Source organism: Apteryx rowi, unplaced genomic scaffold, assembly GCF_003343035.1.
Source record: "Apteryx rowi isolate R43461 unplaced genomic scaffold, aptRow1 scaffold_356, whole genome shotgun sequence".
In the NCBI taxonomy this organism is placed as follows: domain Eukaryota; kingdom Metazoa; phylum Chordata; class Aves; order Apterygiformes; family Apterygidae; genus Apteryx; species Apteryx rowi.
The window spans coordinates 388042-410573 of record NW_020450041.1 but is presented as its reverse complement, the minus strand read 5'-3'; the positions used below and the strand labels follow the sequence as shown (position 1 = coordinate 410573).

Genomic DNA, 22532 nt, shown 5'->3' with positions numbered 1-22532 from the left:
CAGCTCTTTGTTCACTCTTCCAGTTCTGCGTGTTCCTGGTCACATCTCCCTACACATCCCTCACCACTCCCAGTGCCCAGCGAGTCCCAAACTCGCAGACTCTCATCTCAGTCCCTTCCTTCCCTCTTTGCATTCAGCACAGGCCAACACACAAGTGGTCACCAGGAGCCCACCCACCAGGTGTTTGTTCAAAACCGGGCACAAAACGTGAAAGAAGAGGACTCCAGAATGCTTTTTTGATTGTTTTCTTTTCTTTTCTTTCTTTTTTTTTTTTTTTAACAAGGATAAAAGCACCTCCCCTCTTGTCTGACTCAGCTCAATTCTCCACTTCATTCTCCATCATCATGGGGAAAAACATTCAGCCGAACTGAAGCTGATTTGTCAGAGGCGAGATCTGCAGACGACACGCACTACGGGGCTCTTGCAGCGGGGGGAGCGGCGGCTGAAAGGAGGTACCGGCCCCGCCGACACCCCCCGGGCGCCCGGCCCTGCTTCTCCCACGCCGATCGCGTCTCCCCCGCGCTGCCCCAAGCCCTCTCGCCGTCCCGGCCGCGGAGCTGCGCTCGGATCCCTGCTGCCCCCGGTAAGGGAGCAGGGCAGAGGGGCGGCGGGGGGGCAGGATAAAAGCTGCCGGTGCGCGCCGGCGCCACCTCCGCGGCCGGGCGGTACCGGCGAGCGGAGCCGCGCGGGGCTGGTCGCGCCTGGGCAGGGCGAGGAGCGGAGCGGGGACCCCCGGGGCCGGGCTGGTAAAGAGCCCCGAGGTAAGCGCTGCCCTGGGCCGCCCGCTGCTGCCGCCGCCCCGGCGTGTCCCCCCTGCCCGCGCCGCCCCGCCCCGTCCCGTCCCGTCCGCGGGGGGCACACGGGGGGCGCCGCCGCCCCCGGGTGCGGGCAGTGCCCGGCCGGGGGAGGGAGGTGGGCTGGCAGGGGTGAAACCCCGTGGCCAAGGGTGAGCTGGGTTCGGGTGTTGCCCCAAACGTGTCAGGAGCTTGGTGGTGGGGAAGGGCTTGCAGGGAAGCCAGAGGCAGGTGTGCTAGTGGAGGAGAGGGTGTTGGAGAGGGCCTAGCTCTGTTTAGGAGAGCACCATGTTTATGGGAAGGATACAAAGCTTGTTTTGATTTTGTTTGGTTGGTTTTCGGTTTTGTTTTTTTCTCTGGGGCTCCTGCTTATGACCGGGGTTGATAAGGAGGCGTATGGGCTGGATGAACACCCCATGCCTGATATGAGCCTGCTGTGCTCATAACTTCCTCTCTCTCCTTATTCAGCAGGATGGTTTCCATCGTTTTTGAGGTGACCTGCAGTTTCTTTACCTGGCTGTCTCTGTATGCCGCCTTCTGCTACTGGAACAAGCACCGTTCCCATGAGTGGAGCTGTCGTTTGGTCACTCTGCTGCATGGGGTGATTGTCACCTGCCTCTCTGGTTACGTTGCTCTCCTTGATGGCCCCTGGCCTCTAACCCATGCAGGTATGTTTGGAGTCATAGCTCATACATATCCTTGTTATCCAGCGTGGATGATGACTCCGTCTCTGTTTCTGCTGGAAGTGGAGTGAGGGTCTGACATGTCTTTCTGTCTCTTCTCTTCTGTGTATGTTTTGGGGAATTTAGGGGGATTTTGCTTATCTGCTTCTCTTCCAGCCCTTACTACTACTTACTGTTCATCATCTTACTCGTGTTTTGTTTTTATCCATGTATACTTTGAAAATCTTTATGTTGGCAGCTTGAGTTTATCACAGTATCAGTTAGGTGTGGCAATGTGTTGCCTAAATGCTTTTCACACCTTTGAGGATGCAATAACTTGTAGCATTTGTCTGTGGGTTTTTGTTTGCTGTTTCCTATCATTAAACCTCAAATAGTTCTGCTGATGGTGTCAGGCTCTCCATCCCTGCTTTCTAAAAGGGTGGATAGAAGAGGGGAAACAGGAGTGTGGAAGGATGGAATGACTTGTTTGGCTCTGCTGAGCAGAGCAAAGTCTGAAAACAAAACAGAATCAGGCACCCCAACTTCCAGTCTGGCACTTGGCCTGTAGGATGAGTCTGGAAACTAAGGAGGAAAAAGGCATACATGCAACCTGTAATGCTATATGTTACAGAAGGTGTGTGGGGTGTGTGTGTTTTGTTTTTGTTGTTTTGGGTTTTTTTTAAGACCCCAGGCTTATATACATCTTTCATTTCAGGTTCACCAAACACACCTCTTCAGATTCATGTGCTGTCCCTGACCTTGGGTTACTTTATCTTTGACCTGGGCTGGTGCCTGTTTTTCCAGACAGAGGGGGACCTAATGCTGTTCCATCACACACTGAGTATCTGTGGCATGATCGTGGTGCTGGGGCTTGGGAAGTCTGCTACAGAAGTCAATGCTGTTGTATTTGTTAGCGAGATCACCAATCCACTGCTGCAGACCCGATGGTTTCTGCGGGAAATAGGGTGTTACCACAGTATCCTGGGAGAGGTGGTGGATTTCTTCTTTGTGTTCCTCTTCCTGGTGCTGCGAATCGGGGCAGGAGCTTTGATCATGTATGCGATGGTGACCTCCCCTGATCCCATCTGGCTCCTCAAGGCTGGAGGCCTGGCTATGTACATTGTATCTTTGGGGTTCATGGTTGAAATCTGCCGCTTTGTTAGGAGGAAAATACTGAAAAAATGTAATTCCTGGAAAAGCATGAGGAGTATGAATGCACCTGTGAAAACTAATGGGCATTTGGCAGCTCATTAACTGTGGTTGTGGAAGACCATCCCTTAGGAGAGGATCCTGGCTACTGAAGCCCATTTCTGTGAAAAGAGCTCCTAGAAGTGATAAGGAATGGACTTTGTGGCACTGGCAATGGTCTGCTACCCCTGGAGGAGATGAATCAGCTCTAGGAACTCGGGAAAGCTAACTGAAGAGGGTTTCAAGCGGAAAACTGAGGAACTTGGCAAGGCAACTGACCTGTGTTGGTTCCCTGACTTCTCCAGCAATGGTAGAGTCTCTTAAGAGGGTGGTAATGCCAGAGCTATTCAGTCTGCAGCAGATAAGTGCACAGTCCCTATGTTCTTTAATCATCATCTTGGAGGCAGTATTATCTTACAGTTTAGAGCCAGAAAATCTAATCTGAAAATCCCATCTTCTTGCACATGGGACCAGGTGGAGGTGTGACCTAGCAAAGACTTACTCTGCCTCACTTTGCCTTTGTTCTGGAGCTGGACAACACACTTGACTAAGTACTTGCATGAAGGCCTCTGAATAAGACCGAAGTGCTTGCAGGGCTATAGTAAGTTGTCCTCTGACTGTGCAAAGTGATGATATTCCAGCTGAGGCAGTTGTTTTACCTCAGTGTTTTTAATGACACATTTCCTTTTTTAAATGCTTGCATTCAAGCAGGCACTGTTCTTACAGCAGTGCTACTTCTCTGGAGTTAATGCTGGTGCTGTTGTTGTGAACAGAGTCAAGAATTAGACTTAGGCCAATAAACTCCATAAGCAGGTTTTCTTCTAGCTTTGGATTGCTTTCAAAAACGAAGACATTTTGTGGGTGAGAGATGATAGAGAAGAGCCCTGCCTGGATGCTGTATTGGTTCTGGGGCTGGCTCACTTACAGGTCACTTAAGCTTAATTCAAGGTTAACAAGAGTCAAATAAGTGATTATATTTTCAGGAGTGACAGTGATGTTTAGGCAGATCTCAGTGTGCCATCTGCTCTGTACCAGCAGATCTCAGAGTATGGACCAGTTCTCAGGGCACTTGTATTCTTAACTTTTCAGAGTTGTATTCTGACTTCTCCCCTGGAGTTTTAATGTGAATTTCTCTGCATTTGAGGCTGCAGTTCAGATGTCATTTCTCCTATAAAAGCCTCACAGCTGAGAAACAAATGGCCCTGTGTTGCCCTCAGGCTTAGCAAGGTTGGTTGCCTTTCCCTCCTTCCTGCTTTCAAAGACCTTGTTTAGATATCCTTCCTGAAGGATTAAATATCTTGAAGCTGTAGAAATGCTGTTCCTAATAAAAGGATGAACTAAAGACCCTCTGAAACTGCCTGCATGGCTCTTGACCAAGTGTGGTGTCACACCCATGGCAGCAGTGTAGGAGAGGAGCAAAGGCAATACAGCTGCTGTGGTGACTGGGCCTTACGAGCTCCTCCAGGCCCCTTATCTCTCTGACTATTAAGTGTTGATAACTGCCTTGGCTGGGGGTTAGAATAAGGTGGCTGGAGAGATTAAAAAGTGAGAAAACTGGAGCCTTGCACTCCTGATACATTGCCAGCAAGCCTCTGGGGGCCTGGGTTGGTGAGGTATGAACTCTTGCCAAAGTCGCTGTGCTCTTGTGAAAACTCCTATGAGTGATGAGATTTCTAATAAAGTTATGTTCTCTTTTTAAAAAGAAACACTTGCTGTAATGTTTTTTTGTTCTGGGGCTTAAGGAGGCAACTGAAGTTAACACTGAGGAAAGGAAGGGCTTGAGGGTAGACTAAGCATGCTAAGGCTAGCAGTCACTGGCAAAGCTCAGGCTCATACCTTCACGCTGCTTGGGAAGGAGTGGGCTGATAGTAAATCAAGCACAGACAGAGCCATGTGCCCTGGAGCTCAGGCTTGAGGTGTAAAGGATAGATGAGGGTCAGCAGGAGCTCAGACTTAAGACTGAAGTACCCCTAACCTGCTTTGCCAATGAGTCACTGCCAGTACTGTAGGATACTTGGGAATGTGGCACTGAACTGAGGTGGTGTTTGCTCTTGATGGACACAAGGTTGCGTGGCAGCTGTTAAATAAATTCTGGTTATGGCCTACATCCCAGACTGCTTTTTTTTCTTTGTAGCAGCATTTTACTCTAGAAATGACAGTTTCAGAAGGCTCAGGTTACAAGGTGGTTTATTTACAGTATCTTTGGAGATGCAATCAAAAGCATGAGAGGCATTAGCACCTTCTTGTTAAGAGGAAACTGTAGTCCTGAGCCACTGCTGAGTGGCCCTTGCTAGATGTGAACCTGCCTGCCTCTGCTGGGCTGGGACCCTGGCTCTCCGGAGCAGAGGTGGGATGGAGTTTGGGCTCCAACAGGAGCAGTTGTCCCTCAGCTGAGGGACAGTAATGCAGTGCACCCAGCTTGCTTCAGTGCAAAACGAAACTGGTGGTGGTTAACTCTTGAGATCCGAAGCAGAGCAAGTACTCTGATGGTCATCTACCACGACTCGCCTAAGGCACAGTTTTAGTGTTAAACCTTCTAATGTGATGCCAGAAAAGCATCCTTAGTATCCCATGGGACTTTTCTCCTTTGCTAATGCTTGAGAGAAGGCAATTTTTTGATGCTTATTATAGCTGCCTGATTTTTTTATTGTCAAACATAATGAGGGCTCTTTGCCTTACAAAAAAGTGACCAGCAATCTTGACTTAGCTCAGCTTGTAACTGAGAGACTATTGGACTCCAGCTTCACACATATTCCCCGTTTATTTTTGAACAAGGAGTTTCCAAGTGATGATGAGCTCTGTGACCTTATTGCAAACTCTTTTTTTAGAACTGGTATAGAAATAAGACGAGCAAATAACCTACTGATGTGCAAGGGCATGGCTATACTGCAAAGGGTAGCAGTGTGCAAATAACTGTTAGGAGAGGTTCCTGTCCCTAGCTGTTTTCCTGAGTGCTATTCATCTGCAGGCAAAATGTGCCAGTGCAACTCAGCCTGCCTATTTAAATGGCTGAGTCTGCACAAAGCAAACAAGAAAATTAGTGTATAAGCTGCACCTAACTTCTGGTACAATCCACTGGGAGGTGATATAACTCACCACCTTGCATTTCACTCTATGCAAATTCTGCGTGTTGTATGATCTAGAAAAAAATTAAGACTCCTCTGTATTCCACCTGGGGTGTTAAATGGTCTTTGTCTCATTAGGACTTCGAGTGCTGTTCTGCTGCAGCTGTCTCTGTTCTTGTCTGCTCAGTTTTTGTACCACAACTCAACATTAGCCTTGTAGCTTTCCATCTACTATCAACGCTGTTCTCTTTCTGAAACCAAATGTTAGAACAGATTCATCTCATTTGTTTTTGAAGTTACTAGAGTTGGCGTGGTGCCTGGTCAAGCCAAGGTGTGGGAAAACAAAATGAGATCCTACGATCCCTCAGAGAAGCAAATGCACTGTTAGGGTAGTTGAGGATGTAGTGTTGTAATAGCTGAAGGAAGAGCATCTTGTAGTGATAGGAACCTGTGCCTGGCCTGACCTGGAAGGCTGGGATAGGCAGATGTCCGGTTAAAAACAGGATGGTTATAAGTGCTGTGAGAAGCGGGACAAGCCGCTCCCACCAGCTCAAGCAAAACTTGACAGGAGAAAAAGAAATAGTAGCTCTGGGTGTGAGAGGCAGCTTTGATTGTAACTTAAGAAAGGAATAAGGGGCTGGTTGGAGGAAGATTTTTGTGAGCTACCTGAGGGGCCCTGTTTTGCCGCGCTGTGGGTGTAGGTGAAGCGTGGGGGGGGGGGGGGGGGGGGGGGGGGGGGGGGGGGGGGGGGGGGAGATGCGTTTTGCTGCTTGACTGTCTGCAGTCGCAAGTCACCGGGGTTTCCAAGTGCTGCGTAAGCAGGTAGGCTCGGGGCAGGGCCGTGCTCTCTCCCAGCCCGCGGGAGCGGCGTGCCCGGGTGACAAGCCCAGCGGGGGACGCCACCTTCGCGCTAGCGCTGCCTTCCCGCAGCTTTGCAACGCGGCGCGGCGCGGCGCTGCCGTCCCCCCTCCGGTAGGTGCCGCCGCCGCCGCCAGGGCGCTCGCCGGGGCCGCGGCCCCGCGCCCGCTCCGCCGGCAGGTGGGTGCGCGGGGCGCGGAGCGGAGCAGAGCGGCAGCGCGGGGGTGCGCGGCTCCGCGGGGGGGGGCCTCGGGGCGGGGGGGGCGGGCGCGGGGAGGCTTTTCTCCGCGCGTGCGTGATTTTAGGGCGTTTGGGCGCTCTTCCTTCCCCCCCCCCCCCCAAATCGGGAAACCGCGGTCCTTCCCTGGCGCTGCGCATCTAGTTTTTAAGCTCTTTTCCGGGAGGGCTGGGCTGTTCTGCATTAGGTCTTCGGGGGCGTGCGGTTATTCTAGGGCCTGCTCTCGTTTGTGACCCCGCTGTCACTGGAAATACAGATAATGACGTAATTGCCGCTGATTCGGAAGGATATCACCCTCTCTAGTGCACAGGGATGGGCGTAATTCATGGATGCAACATAGACTGTATATATTAATAACAAGTGTTAAGCTTTGTTCTGCTGTTGATATATTCCAAGGGACAGGGGGAAATCTGTGTGAATAGGTGGGAAAAACGTTCTGAAATATTAAGAAGATCATTCCGGCTCTTGTAGTGGTCAGGTATCCCTCTGCCAGGCATCTCCAGCCAGGCAGTCCCTCCTGTCTCATCCAAATTCCTTCTGCCTTACCCACCTCCCTTCTGCTTGAGGCAGGGCCCTGAGTACCGGGGATGCCAATGGAAACATCAGGTCAGAACAGTTAATCACATCCTTATTTCATCTCTCCCGTGTTCCCTAGGCCCATTAAAACATAATGGTTTTGTTTATCCGGCCACCTCAGTCATGCCTTGTTCAGCGTGAAACAGGACAAACAGGAAGGTTGGGAATTGCAACTCTGACTCCTCATCACGCGTAGCCCTGTTGGTGTTCCCCAGCCCTGGGCATGAATCCAGTGGGGTGGTCAGCAGATACCAGCAGGACCAGTGGCACTTCTAATATTATACAACTGGAAGCCTGTGCACCCCGGAGCGTGACTCAGCTTCTCTCGATGCACTTCCCTGAATGCTTAGGAATAATGAGACGTATCTCATAGGGAGGTATTATAAATATGAATGAGTTGTAGGTGTAACATTATTATATATTTAGGGGGGTAGCAACAAAAGCAGTGTGCTCCACAGATATTTATGCATTGTAATTTTATTCTGGTAGCATGTCCAATTCTTTTGTGTGTTTGAAAGATCCTGTATTGCACAATGAGGGAGGATGTATACAAGAAATGTTCCTACTGCTAAAAACACATCCTTTCATTCAGCATGTAAGGGCAGGTGCAGCCAGTGCACTTTGTGCAGGAGTTCGTGAAATGACTTTCAGGCTGACGGACAGAGGGACAGTCTGGAAGAGTTAGAGGGCACTTCCCTTGAGCAATGCCAGTGACTGCCTTTTTGCAGCTTGGCCTGCGGAGTGGCCCCAGAATCATCTTGGCAGCTTGTCAGAGTGAGTCTGGAAGGGCCTTGAGAGGTTGTCTTGTTCATCCCCCTTATGCCATGCTCTGCAAAAAAAAATTCTTTATGGGCATAGCTCCTAATCCTTTTGCATCAAAAAGATTTGGAGGTCTTGGTGAAGTCTGCAGTGAGGAGAGTTAAACAGGAGTCTTGTGCCTGTACCTGCTGGCTTGATTTTTGCCTTGTCTTCCTCCTCTCCCTCTGCTGGTTGCTTTTTGTACACCCTTTGAGTGCAAGCTGTCGAGGAGGGAGCGTGTGCAGCGCCTAGCACGGTGAAGTTGTGAGGAAGGCCAAGAGGCACTCTGAGAATGCAGCCAAGGGTAGGAAAGGGACTGGCTGGATGAGCGCTCGGCTGCTCCCTCAGGAGGTGTGCCGCTTTATTCCATCGCCGTTTGCTGGGAGGTGTTTTGTTCTAACCTGAGCTTTGTCCCCATGCACTAAAGAAGCAGCTTGAATTGTTTGTTGGTACTGCTGGAAGTTTTCCCTGGGAGGAGAAGGGGATTTTCTGGCAGATTTTTTTCCAAGCTGCCCTGGAAGTGGGTTGGTGCTAGAAGGTTAAAATTGAGTAGCAGGAAGAGGTAGTGATGCTTTTGTTTCTTGTCGCTTGTTTGCAAATGGTGTTGCAGCACTGGGAAGATGGATTAGCAGTGAACCTAGCAAGAGAATGATGGGAGCTTTTTGGGGAGAGGAGGAACCAAGCTAGCAAACAGCACGGCAGGATGAGCAGGTCAGGTGGGGTAACGCAAGCAGACCATTGAAATGCAGGATGTGTGGGCAGAGAAGAAAAATGAAGGGACAGGAATAGCTCTGGATCAAAGCCTTGTTGGTAGTTGTGAAGCTCATCAGCCTGTCCCTTAGGCAGTGCAGATGAGCACTAACATATCGTAGCCGATCTCTGCATCATGGACTGGTTGGAGAAGTCCTCAGAGGTGCATTCCCAAGTCCTGGTCTATTTTCTGTTCAACCAAGCTAAGAACTCACTGTCTTGCAAGATCATTGCTTTCAATATGTCTTTCCATAGCGGAGGTGACATGGGTGGGATCTGAGTGCTGGTGGCTGCTATTGAATCTGGCCTAATTTTCAAGGATATACTTTTTTGGTGTAGGCCTTTCCTCAGAGGAATTGGAGTTTCCAGCGCCATTTATCCTGTCATAGGTGACAAAACAGGGACTCAGAGAAGCAACCGTAAGCTCTTCCACTGAGTCATTATGTGACCTCAGACAGTCATGTCACTGCCTTGTGCCACAGCGTCCCCATGAGAAACTGCTGATATTGGCTCTCCTTTGAGAAGTGATTTGGATCCACAGAGCTGCATGAGAGTTAAGATTTGTATTGTAAACTCTTTGCTTGGATTGGTTTAATATCTAAGAGACTGGAGGAGAGATTGTGAGCCTCTGGGAGGCTGCTCCCAGGTTACAATAATGGGTGCCTTTGAATAAAAATGTCAGGAGCAAGAAACACCATCAGGAAATAGTGCTGTCCACTCTGCGCTGGGGTGGTTACTGGTGAAACGCTTTACGGGGTTGCACTAACGTTGTCACATGCCTAGACTTTCTGATCCGTTTCTTCCTTCCGTTCCTGTGTCAGGATGGTGTTCCCCCTGCCTCTCCGGGTAGCCTGCAGCCTGATTGCCTGGCTGTCTCTCTACGCTTGGTTCTGCCATCGCTACAAGCACCGGAATTACGAATGGAGCTGCAGGCTGGTCACCCTGACCCATGGCATCCTTGCTACCTGCCTCTCTGCTTACATTGGCTTTATTGATGGTCCCTGGCCTTTAACTCACGCAGGTATGTGATGAAAGTTGTGGTCCCAAGTGCCCAGTGAGTGATCTGATGGCACAAAGTGGGATTTTCCTACCACCCTAGTAGCCCGCCCACCTGAGAAACATTGACTGTAATGGCTTGTGGGATTCTTTGTGATGGAAAGTTTTAGAGAAATGAAGAAACTGGTACTGCGTTTTGCTAGTGTAATGACCCTCCCCAACTGCAATCTGGCAAAGTTTGTCATCACGTTGTGTGGACATTACATGTGTGCAGCTGTTAGACTAACAAATACAGTATCGTGACTTCTCTGACTTCTCCAGCTGAGCTGTCATCAGTACAAGATAATATCAGCCTGTCAATGCTGGAGGTGAATACCCCTTTCCTGTCTCAGATCTTGTTGCCTCCGTGCTTTAAAGCTCTGACTGGTGTCTGTCTTTTTCAGGATCACCAAACACAACTCTTCAGGTGCATGTGCTGTGCCTTAGCTTGGGCTACTTCCTCTTCGACCTTTGTTGGTGTGTGTACTTCCAGACGGAGGGTGCCCTGATGCTGGCCCACCATCTGGTGAGCATCTTGGGCATCACAGCGTCATTGGCACTTGGGGAATCGGCTGCTGAGGTCAATGCCGTCATCTTTGGCAGTGAGATCACTAACCCGCTGTTGCAGGCCCGCTGGTTCCTGAGGGAGATGGGATGTTACCACAGCCTCACAGGTGACCTCGTGGATTTTTTCTTCGTGGTTCTCTTCACTGGGGTGCGGATTGGAGTGGGGGCCTGGCTGATGTACTGTGAACTTGCCTCTCCCAAACCCAGGTGGTACATTAAGTTGGGTGGTGTGATCATGTATGCTGTCTCCTGGGTTTTCATGGTCAGCATCTGTCGCTTCGCTAGGAGGAAGAGCATGAAGAAGTACCACGCTTGGAGGAGTCGGAGGAGTGAGGAGTTGTTCTTGAAAACTAATGGACATCTGAAAAATCAATGACTGGATGCTGAGTACAGTCTTCCTCGAGTTCATAATCTGGCAAGAAGGGGATCRTGCCTGAAATGCCACTGTCGGGAAAGGAGCCAACACACGTTAGCAATTCTGGAGCCAAATTTCTCTCTGGCGTAACTCCATTGAAATCCATGGAGCTATGCCATGGATTCATTGGATCTGCAGTGTTTGGCCTGGCAGAGGCTGGCTTGGTGTGTGTATATAAGCATAAACTAAATGATATTAGTGAAAGAAGGGCTAATTTAACAGACTAAACATAACTAGGTCAGCAGTGCAGGTGTAAATAGCAGTATTAGTAGCTAACTCCTTCAGCACTGGTGTACAGTCTTGGAAGAGATGAGAAAATAACGCTAAGTCTTGATGTTCAGTGTTTGGTGCAGTCTAGACAGCTAGAGTGACTTTGTTTATGCTCTTAGGAAGAAACATGTTCTAGTGTTTCACGTGAGTCGGGCAGAAGCAGGATTTGGGATTCCTGGCTTTTCCACCAATTTGTTATGTGACCTTGGGCAAGTCACTTAACTCTCTAACTCTGTGCCTAATTTCCCCGTATGTGAATTGGGGGTGATGGAGCTGATCCGTCTGTGTTATGCACTTTCAGATCTTTACTTGAGAGGTGCTATATTAATGCAAAGTGATGGTGGTTATCTGCACTTTGTTCATTATCCCTGTGTTTCCTTTGGGAGAAATAATTTTGGTGGTTGAGCTAGAATATGTCTTTAGAAAGGACGATATTTTAGGTAGGCCTTTGTTTCCTACCCTTTCTAATGGCTTTTAATAACTTATTTATTAACTTATTGATAATTTATTTTTTGGTAGTGCCCAGAAGCTCTAATCAGCATTGGCACCTTGCAGGACTAGGTGCTTTATGAATACACCCAAAGACACAGCCCCTGACATGAAGCACTTTTGTCACTTTTTCCCTTTTCTTCATCCATGACTATTAAAACCTTATTCCCTCCCTCCAAATACTACCCTTAGCTCCTTGAGGCACCAGCACTCCCCATTATGAGAAGCCCCATCAGGACTTGCCAGTAAGTGGTTCTCTGGCTGATAGGCCTCAAATATGGGCCAAGCGCTGATTTGCCTGCAGAATGCTGAATTTCCCTCTGCTGTGTTTTTCGGCCCAAATGCAGGCATAGTGTGGAGCAAGCTTGTGACCAAGTGGCTTGTCTGGAGATTGCCAGACAAATACCTTCCCCAAGCTGCAAGTTGCTTTTAAAAATGAGAACAGTAAATGCAGAGTGCTTTACTGCAGCARTCTGCAAACCACCTATACTTTTTGGCAGCCCAAAGGGAACAGGGACCAGAATCTGATTTGTAGTAAAGGCCATGTATTTGTGTTGTCTTGAAAGTGTCATTCCAGATTCAGATCAGTGTATCTGAATCCAGGGTCTGCACCAGGGTTTGCTGGGAATAGTGGATGACTGTAGGTGAAATCTGAGATCTCTATGGGCAAAATGATTGAAAAAAACCCAGCTTGTTTGAAACTAGCATTGTTGTTTTTCCCCAGGACTGTAGATACCAGTTTCAGCAAGAATGTTTCCTCAAATCCAAGTTGGGATTTCTGGTTGAAGTGGCCAACGTGCATCTTCAAAACGTGGTGGTTAGGGTGGAAGGGCTACCCTTCTTCAGGTCCTTCCTCTGCCCTGTTCAAGATTAGAGACCTAATCTTGGCTCTCTTGCATCTGAATTGATGACTTGACCCTCCCCGCCCCCCCCAACTGGATCTGAGTTGCTTCATAAAAGTGACGATTTATGGGGTAAGAGAGAATTATTTTTCAGCTTGGTGAGTAAAGAAGTGTAGAGAAGTGAACCTAACTGGGAGAACAGGTAAGTGTTACTTATCTGGTTCCCCTTAGCAGGGAAAAATTGTCCCCCAGTTCACAGCAGCTGCTGTTTATTTCACTGGATGTTTTTAAGCACTGTTACTTTGCTGTTGTTATTACGATCATTAATTCTGAGCCTCAGCACCCGGGTTCCAGTGCAGCTCAGATTCCAGTTCTGCTCTGAGCCTTGCCTGTTGCAACCAAAGACCTGAAGAGCCCAAAGGGCTTCAGACTAGCAGAGCCAACTGACAGGTGAGCTGATCCTTAAAAGGAAACTTGACTCATTTAGCACAGCGCAGCGATATAATTGTTGAGCCTTGAGGGGAGACAAGAAGGGCTAGATGGGACTTGCTGGTTCTTTCCCAGCTCTGCTGCTGATGTGGGGTGTGTCAAGGAACCTTTTTGCCTCAGCTTACCCACCTTATTAAGTGGGTACAGTATTTACCTACCTCGTGGGGTGTTTTCATTTGTTAACACTCAGCCATCTTTGATAAATGCTTAGTGGTCTCTGTCAAGCTGTGCTGTATAAAAATATAATGCTGTTAGTATAGTGCTTTGAGTGAAGCACTTCTCACTAAGACCCACAATCAGTACTTTCTAACTTGAACCTGGCACTTGCCAGCATCTGGTTTGCCTCACAAAAGCATGAGTCCAAAAGGCTTCGCAGTGGTACTTAACAGGCAGGAGTCAGAAGAGTAAGCTAGACATATATGTAAGGGTCAGCYCTGCCGCCTCATATGCAGGTAGACTCCCAAGTTAAGGAAAGGAGGTCTGGTGGGTTTTCTCAGGTAAGCACTGCAGTAAATCTGGAGCCAGAAGAGCTTCAGCAGCYGGCCTGACCAGGGAATAAGGAGTGAGATGGTTGCAGGGAAAGCTTTCAGCAGCAAGTCCTGAGGACATGTAGCAGAAAGCTGAGCCTTTTCGTTTCTCAGTGCAGTTGTTGACTTGCCCATCAAGAAGGGTTTCCTGAGAAGTCCTGACGGTTTGGACTCGGACCTCTGACGAGGTTAGTGTGCAGCTGAATGCATAGTTACTGCCCTTCTGTGCGCAGCCTGCCCAAGTAGGTATGGAGGAGAAGGATGCCAGTTAAGATGACTGCAGGTATGTGTGAAACACGCACCCTGTGTGAGAATGTTTTGGAAGATAATACACTTAACGGTTGAGGGGTCCCTTTCTTCGAACTGGGGGGAACTTGGTTGGGAGAAGCAGAGCTCTGTGATCAATGTTGAGGCTTCAGATGCTAAACAAAGGCACCGGAAAACAAAAGAGCAATTAAGAATGGCTCTGTGAGGTGGAGGTAGCAACAATGTCTCAGAGCAAGGCTTTGTAGTCTGAATAGTGGGATCCAGTACAGAAACCCAGGGGTAGGAAACAAAACTTTCAAGCTGAGTGGAGCAGATGGTTGGGGCCCCTGTCCTCGGGCTGGTCCATGGTGACTAGAGCAAGTTGTAAAAGTAAACTGCAGAACTAGTGTGAAATACTAACTTGTGTTTGAATTACTGTGTAATAGCAACTAATGTTTCACCAGTGAATGGTGTAGATGCTTTGTATTATGTTTTATAAAATAAAGATTCTTTAATTATAATGAGAAATTGGGTTTCCCTCTTTTGATGCTGTTCTCGCATAAGTCATGTGTGTGTCACTGCATGAGTCAGCATTACCAGTGTAAATGAATCAAGTGTTGAGCATTGGGTGGTTTTTGGAGGCAGAGCCAACAACTTGTTGTACAGCTTTGACCATTATTGCTTCTTAGAGTTCCTTAGCATTATTTTACAGGCAGAGAAGCTACTCTTCTTTGTGAGGTTGTTGTGAGGAGTAGTTGGTAGTTTGGTGTTTACTAATACATGCTTTCAGGTTGTTGAATGGCTGAACAGGGTGTGTTTCTTCCATAATTTTTTTTATACTGGCATGTACCTTTTGTTCCCAGGCCTCCTGTAAATCCTCAGGCAACTCAAGGAGTAAAAAAGTTCCCTTTGTTTTTCATGCTCTATTTGCTAAAGGAAGAGGGTCTCCTGTGTTTTCACATCATGAACCACTCTTCCCATTCACAAACTACACATTGTTGCCTAAGAATTGCTCCATTGGAAAGTCGGATAGGAATAGAGTGTGTTTTAGCATTATTTAATGTTGCCTTAAGTGGGGGTGCTTGCAGCTGTAGAAATGAGCCAAAGTCAGCACTGTGTAAAGGTGCAGACTTATCTGGGGACTAAGATGTGCAGGTCTGTCTCCACGTGCCTGCCATCGTGCTGTTGCTTACATCCTGGGTGGCTGCTTTCACTCAGAGCCAGAGAGAAACCGCAGGTCTGTGTAGCTGCTGGGAGCTGGGTATATCATGCTCTGTGCATCCCCCAGAGCTCCCTGAGCAGGACAGACTGTATCCCATAATCTGCTGTGGCAGGTGTGAGCTGCCATGAGGATGTTGTGGAGGGCTCATATATTCACACAGGGGCTTCTTTTGCCCTTGGTGCAATGACTTAGCACTGGGAAAGGCACGAATACACACAGGATGCTTTAGTTAGAAGTGATTTAGAAAGTTCTTGCACTCCTTTTAAAAGCTCTTCTTTGAAAGGGTACTCCTAAAATAAAAAGAGAGGAAAACATTTCTTCCAGAGTGATACTGCTTTTCAGTGATCAAAAGAAATCCAGGCACCAACAAGAATTTCTCTGGACCAGGCACTGTACAGACCCAGAACCAAAGAAAGGCCCAGACCTATACAGACTAAATCAGCAGCTCTGAAAATACATGTAGCCAAGTCACACTCAGGAAAGATTGGTAGTGTGGTGTGTTGTGTTGGTAAAGAATAGCTAAGCTGCCTTGCTCATGGTCACAGCATTTTGCCAGAGGTCTAGCCTGCCAAAAGTCTGTTTCTAAAAATAGTTAAGCCAATTTGGTTGTTTGGATGTAACCCTTAAATCTACCTCAGTCCTCCAGCACTGGGGAGCAGCTGTGTAGTGTTGTGCCCTCTGGAGATGCTGGCCTGTTTTACATGCTGCAAACAGCCCAGCTGCATGGTGAAGTGATCTCAGGGACTGCACTAACCTTATCGCGGGGGGTTGTTTAACCGCTGAGGAAGTCCAGAAGCAGAGAAGAAAGTAAAGCAGCATTCTGAAGGTTTGCTTTGGAGCTGCAAACGTCTTGTGTGTGTCATGTCTTTAAGAATGACACCCCAGAATCCAGTCTTAAGTTGATGGGCAAATGTGCTTCACTGTAGAAAGTGAAATCTGCCCCCCCCCCACCAATATATTATCTTTTACATCTTCCCATTATTTCTTTTAAAACCATTCATTCCCTGGTGCCTGCCTTTCCCTCCTATTGCTGGTCCTGTAGTGAAGCTCTATAAAATTAACCTCCCCTTTCAATCCTCTGCCCTCTTTTTCTAACTGAACTCCTTATTTGTATTTGAAGAGACAGCTATTTTATGATATTCAAGGCTTTATTCCCTTGCAATAGTGGCCCAAGCACTGATGAAAAAGCATAGCATTTTAAGTCTTTGGAGTCTAGACTAATACCATTGCTGTCAGCAGGTCTGTTTCTTGGATATAAAAGATGAGAGAATGTTTTAAGCTTCATGGAAGTCGTGGTATGTTTCTGATACTTGCAGACTTTGTATAACTTGGCTGGAAGTAAAATAGCAAGTCTGCTGCCATTTCCAAAGAAATCAAATTTCAGAGATGGAGAGAGAATCAGTCAGTATTAGCCTTGTGTTGCATGAGCAATTTCTGGGCAAGGAGCAACTCTTTTTTTGGTTATCCCAATGTATCAGTACTTTTCTCTTTCCTAATAACGTTGGACATGTGCTCTAGTAAATCATTATAAAAGAAGGTGTTTGTTTTTGCCAGTTTGGTCCTGCTTCCCTCAAATTCCTGGGAGAGTTTTGCATCTCCTAAGTTGGCAAGAAGGGATCTTTAGAAAATGACTTAAAGAAGCAACCACGGAGATCTAGAAGGTGTATACAAAAGCTTTTGTAAAGTAAGAACAGTTTACTGGTAATTAATTTTATGTGGAAAAGGAGAAAGTGTCAGTTTTTATGGCTTTCCAAATGTCACAAGGTACAGGTTTTCAGGAATGCTTGTATAATATTATGTGAATTGTACATCATGTCAAAAGGTTTAGATCTGTTCAGTATAACTGACAATCCTCAAATGTGATGGGAAACAGTTATTTTCCATCTCTTTACATTTTATTGTAATAACAAACACTTCTTTTTTTTTTTCTAGTAAGAGGGACAGTGATTCTAGCAGAGAGCAAGAAGGAAGTCTCCATGACAGAATGTACAGCAGCTTTGTCCTTATACACGTTGCTGCTTTAAGTATGCTCACATGGAAAGAAAGCTTAGTGCTACAAAATGCTTAGTGATGTGGCTTATCCAGGTTTAGGAACTGTAATAAGCTGTCATAGTAGAACCCCTTTTAGATTAGGTTATCTGTGTCTCTACTGGTGTTTTTACCAGCATAACAAAGTCAGCAAAGGATTGCATTCCTACCCAAGTAACGAAAAGCATAGACCAGCCCTGTGTTGCGCTTCCAGCATTTACAACGAACTGGACGCCATATAAGCTGCTTGTCTCTGCAGATAGCAAATCATGTACCTATTTTAAGGTATGAGATGCTAAAAGGCTTTGAAATTGCTTAGCAATGTAAACTACAGCACAAATTCATGCTTTTTCCCAGGTTAGAAATGCATTAAGATGGCCATTAGGGGCCACTTGATCAATCATTGTATTGGTTTCTGAAGCAGGTCCCTTCCACATCACAGTGAGGCGGGTTAGCATCAGACCAACATCTGGCCAGAAAATCTCCCTCTTCTGTGGATGGCAAAGGAGACAGACATGTATCTGGATTTGATCCAGGGTATATTACTRTCTTCAAAAATTGTCTCAAAAGTAGAATCTCAGCAAGCAGCGAATACCAGACACGCTCTCAGCTGGCTCAGAAGAATCTCACTCCGCAGCATTTCCCGGGGATCAGTGGGTCCTGAAGTAAGCAGCAGCCTTTAGAGCTCAGGTGAGTTTGGGATTGAATTGCAGGCCATTACAAAAATCAATAAAGCAGGCACGTTTAAGTTGTGCTAAGCTTGAGAGCAAAGCCAGGTTTACCTGAGTCCTGACACAAGGGGCACAAACTGTCTGTATGGGAAACAAATGTGGGCAACTGCACTTTAGAGGCAGAGAAAGTCAGTGGAGGGATGTCAGCAGCTGCTGCTTTATCCCACAAAGCCAAATGATAGTAAGAGCCCCCTCTTTCAGTGAGGGACTGCCGTCCATGTCATTAAACATGAGAAATGTATGGGTTGGTAAGACTTGGTGCTGTGATTTCGGGGGGAGGGGGGGTAGGATTTTGGCTTGACAGCCTGTGGTTTAACTACGATGAATTCCTGCGTTACAAAGTAAAAACAGCTGACAAGCTGCTGGTTGAAACAAACGGATTCACTTCATCTTCCAGCTGCTCAACTTCAGAGCATCCCAACTCTTTGCTTTCTGGAGTGCCTGGCTGGGGGCCAGAGGGATGAGGAGTTGATCTAAGCATCTTACTGGATTTACTTTGCTTCCAATGACAACAGCCCTGCCTCAGCTCTTTTCATTTCTCTGCATATCTGCGGTATTCTCAACTTTGTAACAGCAGAAGTCATGGGCACCAAGGATGCATCAGGTCTGCAGTGGATGCTCTGCTCAGCTGATCTAAAGATGTGCAGACAAAAGCTCCCAACCTGGTAGGCCTAAAATGTACATCCTAACGGAGGCTTTGAACTTGGTATATACATACATGCACAGAGGGCATGGTAACATCAGCTGTGCTTTCTTTCATTCGAAACCAGGCTAATGACAGCTAAAGTCCTGTCCATTCTTCCAGAGTCACAAATTTGCATGCACATTTGGGAAATGAGCTGTCTGCTTTGTTACCTGTGGGAATCATTTTTCCTGCATTCCCTCTTCAGTTGTGCAAGGCTTACGGTGGCTGTTGTCTTCCAAAAGTAGCTGTGGTTTTTTTTTTCTTTTTTTTTTTGCCCATACAATAGATAGTTTGCATAGCAATTTATGGTAAGTCTAAAGAACAGTACAAGATACTGGTGCATTCTGTCACCAGTTAATCGATCACCTGTAGGGGACAAAACACTAGACTTTCAATTCCACAATCTATACCTTTTCAAATCACAAATCACAGAACTAGGATTAGAGTTAAGGTTAGAAAACTCTTCCTCTCTTTAATTTATATCATGGAGGTCAGAGATGCTCAGCTAAATCATATCTGAGCTACAGCACACAGTTTTATGAAGCTCTCTAGTCTTGACAAGGTCTGCAGAGGATTCATTGCACTTGTAGGTATGTTCCTCTAATGGTTGAGTATCCTATTAAAAATATTCTGATGTGAAATTTTCATCAAACAAAAATAAGTCTGGTTACATTCCCTGTTTGTTCATACTTAGGTTAAAATTTGAAATGTACTAGCTCTCTGAGGCAAGGCAGTGTGATAAGACACCTGGCATCAGGGCATCATCAGTCTTTGCTTACTTTCTACCTCTGTTTGCACTGAGCCCGTAGTGGGGCAAATCCTGATCAGACTGAACCTTTAAGTGGTCAGACTGCAGCAACTAGAGCATCCCAAAGCTCCAGAATGTGACACTGGTTTGAAATACTTGTTTCAAAAGCGGGGTGGGTGGGGATGTGGGCAGGACCTCCTTAAAATGCCCCTAGGACAAGTTTTAGATGCGTTGTGCTACAAGGATTTTCCAGCAGATGGCAACAGGTCCTCGGGTGAGCTACTGGTGTGACGTTGGAAAACTCAGGTCTTTTCAAAACAATCTCAGTAAAACCTTTTTCTATAAGCATGCCTTTTCAGGAGACCCATATAAAGCACCTCTAAGGATCTCTCCTTTCCTGGGCCATCCTTTTCTTTAAAGCAAAGAAAGGGGTAACTGTTCATAGGACTCAACATTCTTCAATTAAGTGTCCTCCTTAATTGAGCCACTTAGCTCTGTTCTGGACTGTGAAGTATATGCTGTGGGAACAGTGCTACCTTGCCCTGGAGACGTAGACTGGTTAGCTTAATATGCATTTTCCACTCCTAACATCTATGTTTGTACGATAGTACTACCTATAAATCGAGGCTGAGGACTTTATAGCTACCAAAGGAAAAAAATATCTATTTTAATTGGTATTGCACAGTGTAATTGCTTATTGATTTTTTTTTCTTTTTTTTTCCACTGGATTTCACACTGTGAAATTGCCCAGGCTGCAGATGTCTCATAAATACACATGCCTATTAACATAAGTATGCAGTCAGTTCCTGACTAAAGTCAGCATTTGCAGAGAAGAGAAACACTTAGGGTACCAGAGTTTGAATTGTTTTATTAGTGCTTTTTCTTTTTAATTGTTGTATTAAACAGTGAAATGTGAATGCAGCCCATTATGAGCAAGAGTTAATTTACATGAACAATATGGTATAAGGGTTTTATGCTTCCTCTTTGCCATTGATGTAGTTTTTTGTGATGCTTCTTTTTAAGGTTTTGCTCTGGCTAATTGTTACTATCATTATTTTGCCATGCACAATAAAATATAATTAATGTAATGGAAAAGCATCAAGGCCTAATATGCGAATGCCTGGCATGTCATGAAAAAGAAAGCCTCCCAGGAACCTTCCTCTTTCAAGGCACAGTATTTGAAAATCAGTAAGTTAAAGGGGATTTACTGAAGGGAAGATGCTAAGAGATTGTTTATTCACCCTCTTAACATCGGCCAGTGTGTTGCATACTGCAGCAGTATTAGAAACAGCCATGGTTGCATGTCTGGCAGCATGTCTTCTTTCAAGCCTTCCCCAACAGGAAACCAAAAGAGGAAGTGTGTGTGTTCTTTATGTATATGTCAAGTATCATCTAGAAAATGATTTCATCCCACACTTCCCCTGTTCCCATTGTACTTATTCGAAACAAATTCATCAGACTATCAGTCTCCTGACTTCCTGATTCACATTCACTTGGTTCCCAGGAGGAAAAAGCTCTATGTTGTGGAGTGACAGGCTCCTGAATATAACTTAAAGCAAGGTACTGTCCTGTGTGCTTAACGATGTTGTAGCTGGTCCTGACTTTCCAGAGGCCTGTTTTTCAGACTGTTTCCAAACCCAGTGTCCTGAATTTGAAGAAGTGCATCAAGGTAAGAGTTGATCAAAGGAAAGAAGGGAAGTGTACTAGATGATTGGGGGCTAGCTAAAAAGATACTTATGTTGGTCTGTTGGTATTTGATAGGAAAGACTGATGTGAGCTCTCAGTTGTGGGGTGCTGCAGGAATTCCTTAGCTCCGGGAGGCCAAGTAATAGTACCTACCCTCCTCGGCAGCGGAGCCGAGCTGACAATCCCTTGCACTTTGATTAAACCCATTTCACTTTTGTGGTGGGCATTAGCTTTAATTCCTGGCAATGAGTGTAGCATGGAAGGTTCATGAACTCCTAGTATATAAATATTCTTCTTTGGCATTTGAAAACAAGAGTGCTTGGTTCAAATCTTATTTATCCCCTTGTGTTGGCAACAAGATTTTAGGATTAGGTAATGCACCTAGAATTCAGCTTCTGGTCTGTTACTACAGTTTGCTTCATGCCATTCATCCGTTGTCAGAAGCAGGCTGTGCTGATCACATACATGTAGAATTGAGACAGAGCCTTCYCTCCAAAGCTCTGTTATATATCGCATAGGAGCTGGGAGTCATAGCAAGATATCAGCAAGGACGTGTTTCTTTTGAGAGCTGTGACTGACTGAAGAGCGGGAAATCCACTTATGTTGAAATTTTAATGTGAAAATGCTCTGTATTTAGTAGGTGTGGTGATACACGGTCTGTTGCTCACCTTTTCATATTGGTGCTTTAATTTGCCATGTGTTTACTTTCTGTTAGAAGTTTCTTCAGCGTGGTGTTTTCCACACGCGTGCGTACTGGGCGGATAGAGCCGTAAGACACTCCCTACCCCTAAGAGCTTGTGATCTGCATCAAGACAAGACAAAACACGGGAGAAACGTTGGGGAGGGCGTGGGAGGCGAGAGGAGGGATGTCTCCGAGGTGGATCTCAAGGGAGGAATGGGAAAGGGAGAGGGAGAAACATCCTTAGCAATGAGAACAGAGGCCAAAGGAAGGGATAACTGTTAATAAATGTGTGATTGGAAGAAAAACTCCGTTTGCTTGGAAATGTTAAAAGCTTTATCTCCGGTAGGGGCCGGTGATCGAGGGGGAATCAGTCGGAGGAAAGGGTTTCGGGGCCTCTGGCAGGGGACCCGCTGCGGGGGAAGCGCCTCGGTTTACATTAAAAGCCGTAATGGTGGGACGCGGCCGGGAGGGGACAAACCCCGCGGAGCTCCACCGTGTATGTGTGAGGCCCCGGGGGCACCTTGCCCACCCCCCCGCTGTGCCCAGACTCCCGGAGGGGCCGCGGCGGCGTTTGGGCCCGGTTGAGGGGAAATGCGCCATCGCCGGGGGCGGCCGCGCTGTGAGGGGACAGGGCAGGAGGGGGGGGGGCGGAAGACCCCTTTCTCGGCGCACACGGGCCCTTCCCTGAGGTAAGCGGAAAGAAARCACCCCCCCAAACATGCCAAAAACCGCACCAACCCCCCGGCCGAGGCKGGGCGGCCCCGCCTCCCGCGGTGTGTGTGCGGGAGAGGGGCGGCTGCTGGCGGCGGAGGGGTCCGGCGGGCGGCGGAAGGATACGTGCCGCGGGGGCGGGGAGTGAGGCGGCCTGAGGTGAAGCGCCCCCCCCTTCCCCAACGGCGCGCGGGGAGGGGAGGGGCGGGGCGAGCGCGGGGGGAGGGGCG

The 22532-nt window shown here is 47.2% G+C and overlaps 2 protein-coding genes across 5 annotated transcripts; both read left to right on the top strand.

The window, feature by feature from the left end:
* The first annotated feature begins 304 nt into the window (after nucleotides 1-304).
* Nucleotides 305-4751, top strand: LOC112969583 (transmembrane protein 136-like). Of its 3 annotated transcripts, none has more exons than XM_026073018.1 (3): nucleotides 305-583; nucleotides 1266-1462; nucleotides 2172-4751. In XM_026073018.1, exons 2-3 carry the CDS (start codon nucleotides 1267-1269, stop codon nucleotides 2708-2710), a joined length of 735 nt encoding a protein of 244 aa, XP_025928803.1. In that variant the 5' UTR covers nucleotides 305-583; nucleotide 1266; the 3' UTR covers nucleotides 2711-4751. The 3 variants fall into 3 exon arrangements, with proteins under 3 accessions (XP_025928803.1, XP_025928801.1, XP_025928802.1); XM_026073016.1 differs by having other exon boundaries at nucleotides 1263-1462; XM_026073017.1 differs by lacking the exon at nucleotides 305-583 and adding an exon at nucleotides 678-761 and having other exon boundaries at nucleotides 1263-1462.
* On the top strand, nucleotides 1377-13433 carry LOC112969581 (transmembrane protein 136-like). 2 transcript variants are annotated; one of them, XM_026073014.1, is made up of 3 exons: nucleotides 1377-1462; nucleotides 9751-9950; nucleotides 10369-13433. In XM_026073014.1, exons 2-3 carry the CDS (start codon nucleotides 9752-9754, stop codon nucleotides 10905-10907), a joined length of 738 nt encoding a protein of 245 aa, XP_025928799.1. In that variant the 5' UTR covers nucleotides 1377-1462; nucleotide 9751; the 3' UTR covers nucleotides 10908-13433. The 2 variants fall into 2 exon arrangements, with proteins under 2 accessions (XP_025928799.1, XP_025928800.1); XM_026073015.1 differs by lacking the exon at nucleotides 1377-1462 and adding an exon at nucleotides 6726-6747.
* Nucleotides 13434-22532: the final 9099 nt, after the last annotated feature.

Excerpts from the sequence above, each read along its gene's own strand:
- LOC112969581 (XM_026073014.1), top strand. The coding sequence starts at position 9,752 with ATGGTGTTCCCCCTGCCTCTCCGGGTAGCCTGCAGCCTGATTGCCTGG. Across the intron at positions 9,951-10,368 it reads CTGGCCTTTAACTCACGCAG|GATCACCAAACACAACTCTT; the intron begins GTATGTGATGAA and ends TGTCTTTTTCAG.
- LOC112969583 (XM_026073018.1), top strand. The coding sequence starts at position 1,267 with ATGGTTTCCATCGTTTTTGAGGTGACCTGCAGTTTCTTTACCTGGCTG. Across the intron at positions 1,463-2,171 it reads CTGGCCTCTAACCCATGCAG|GTTCACCAAACACACCTCTT; the intron begins GTATGTTTGGAG and ends CTTTCATTTCAG.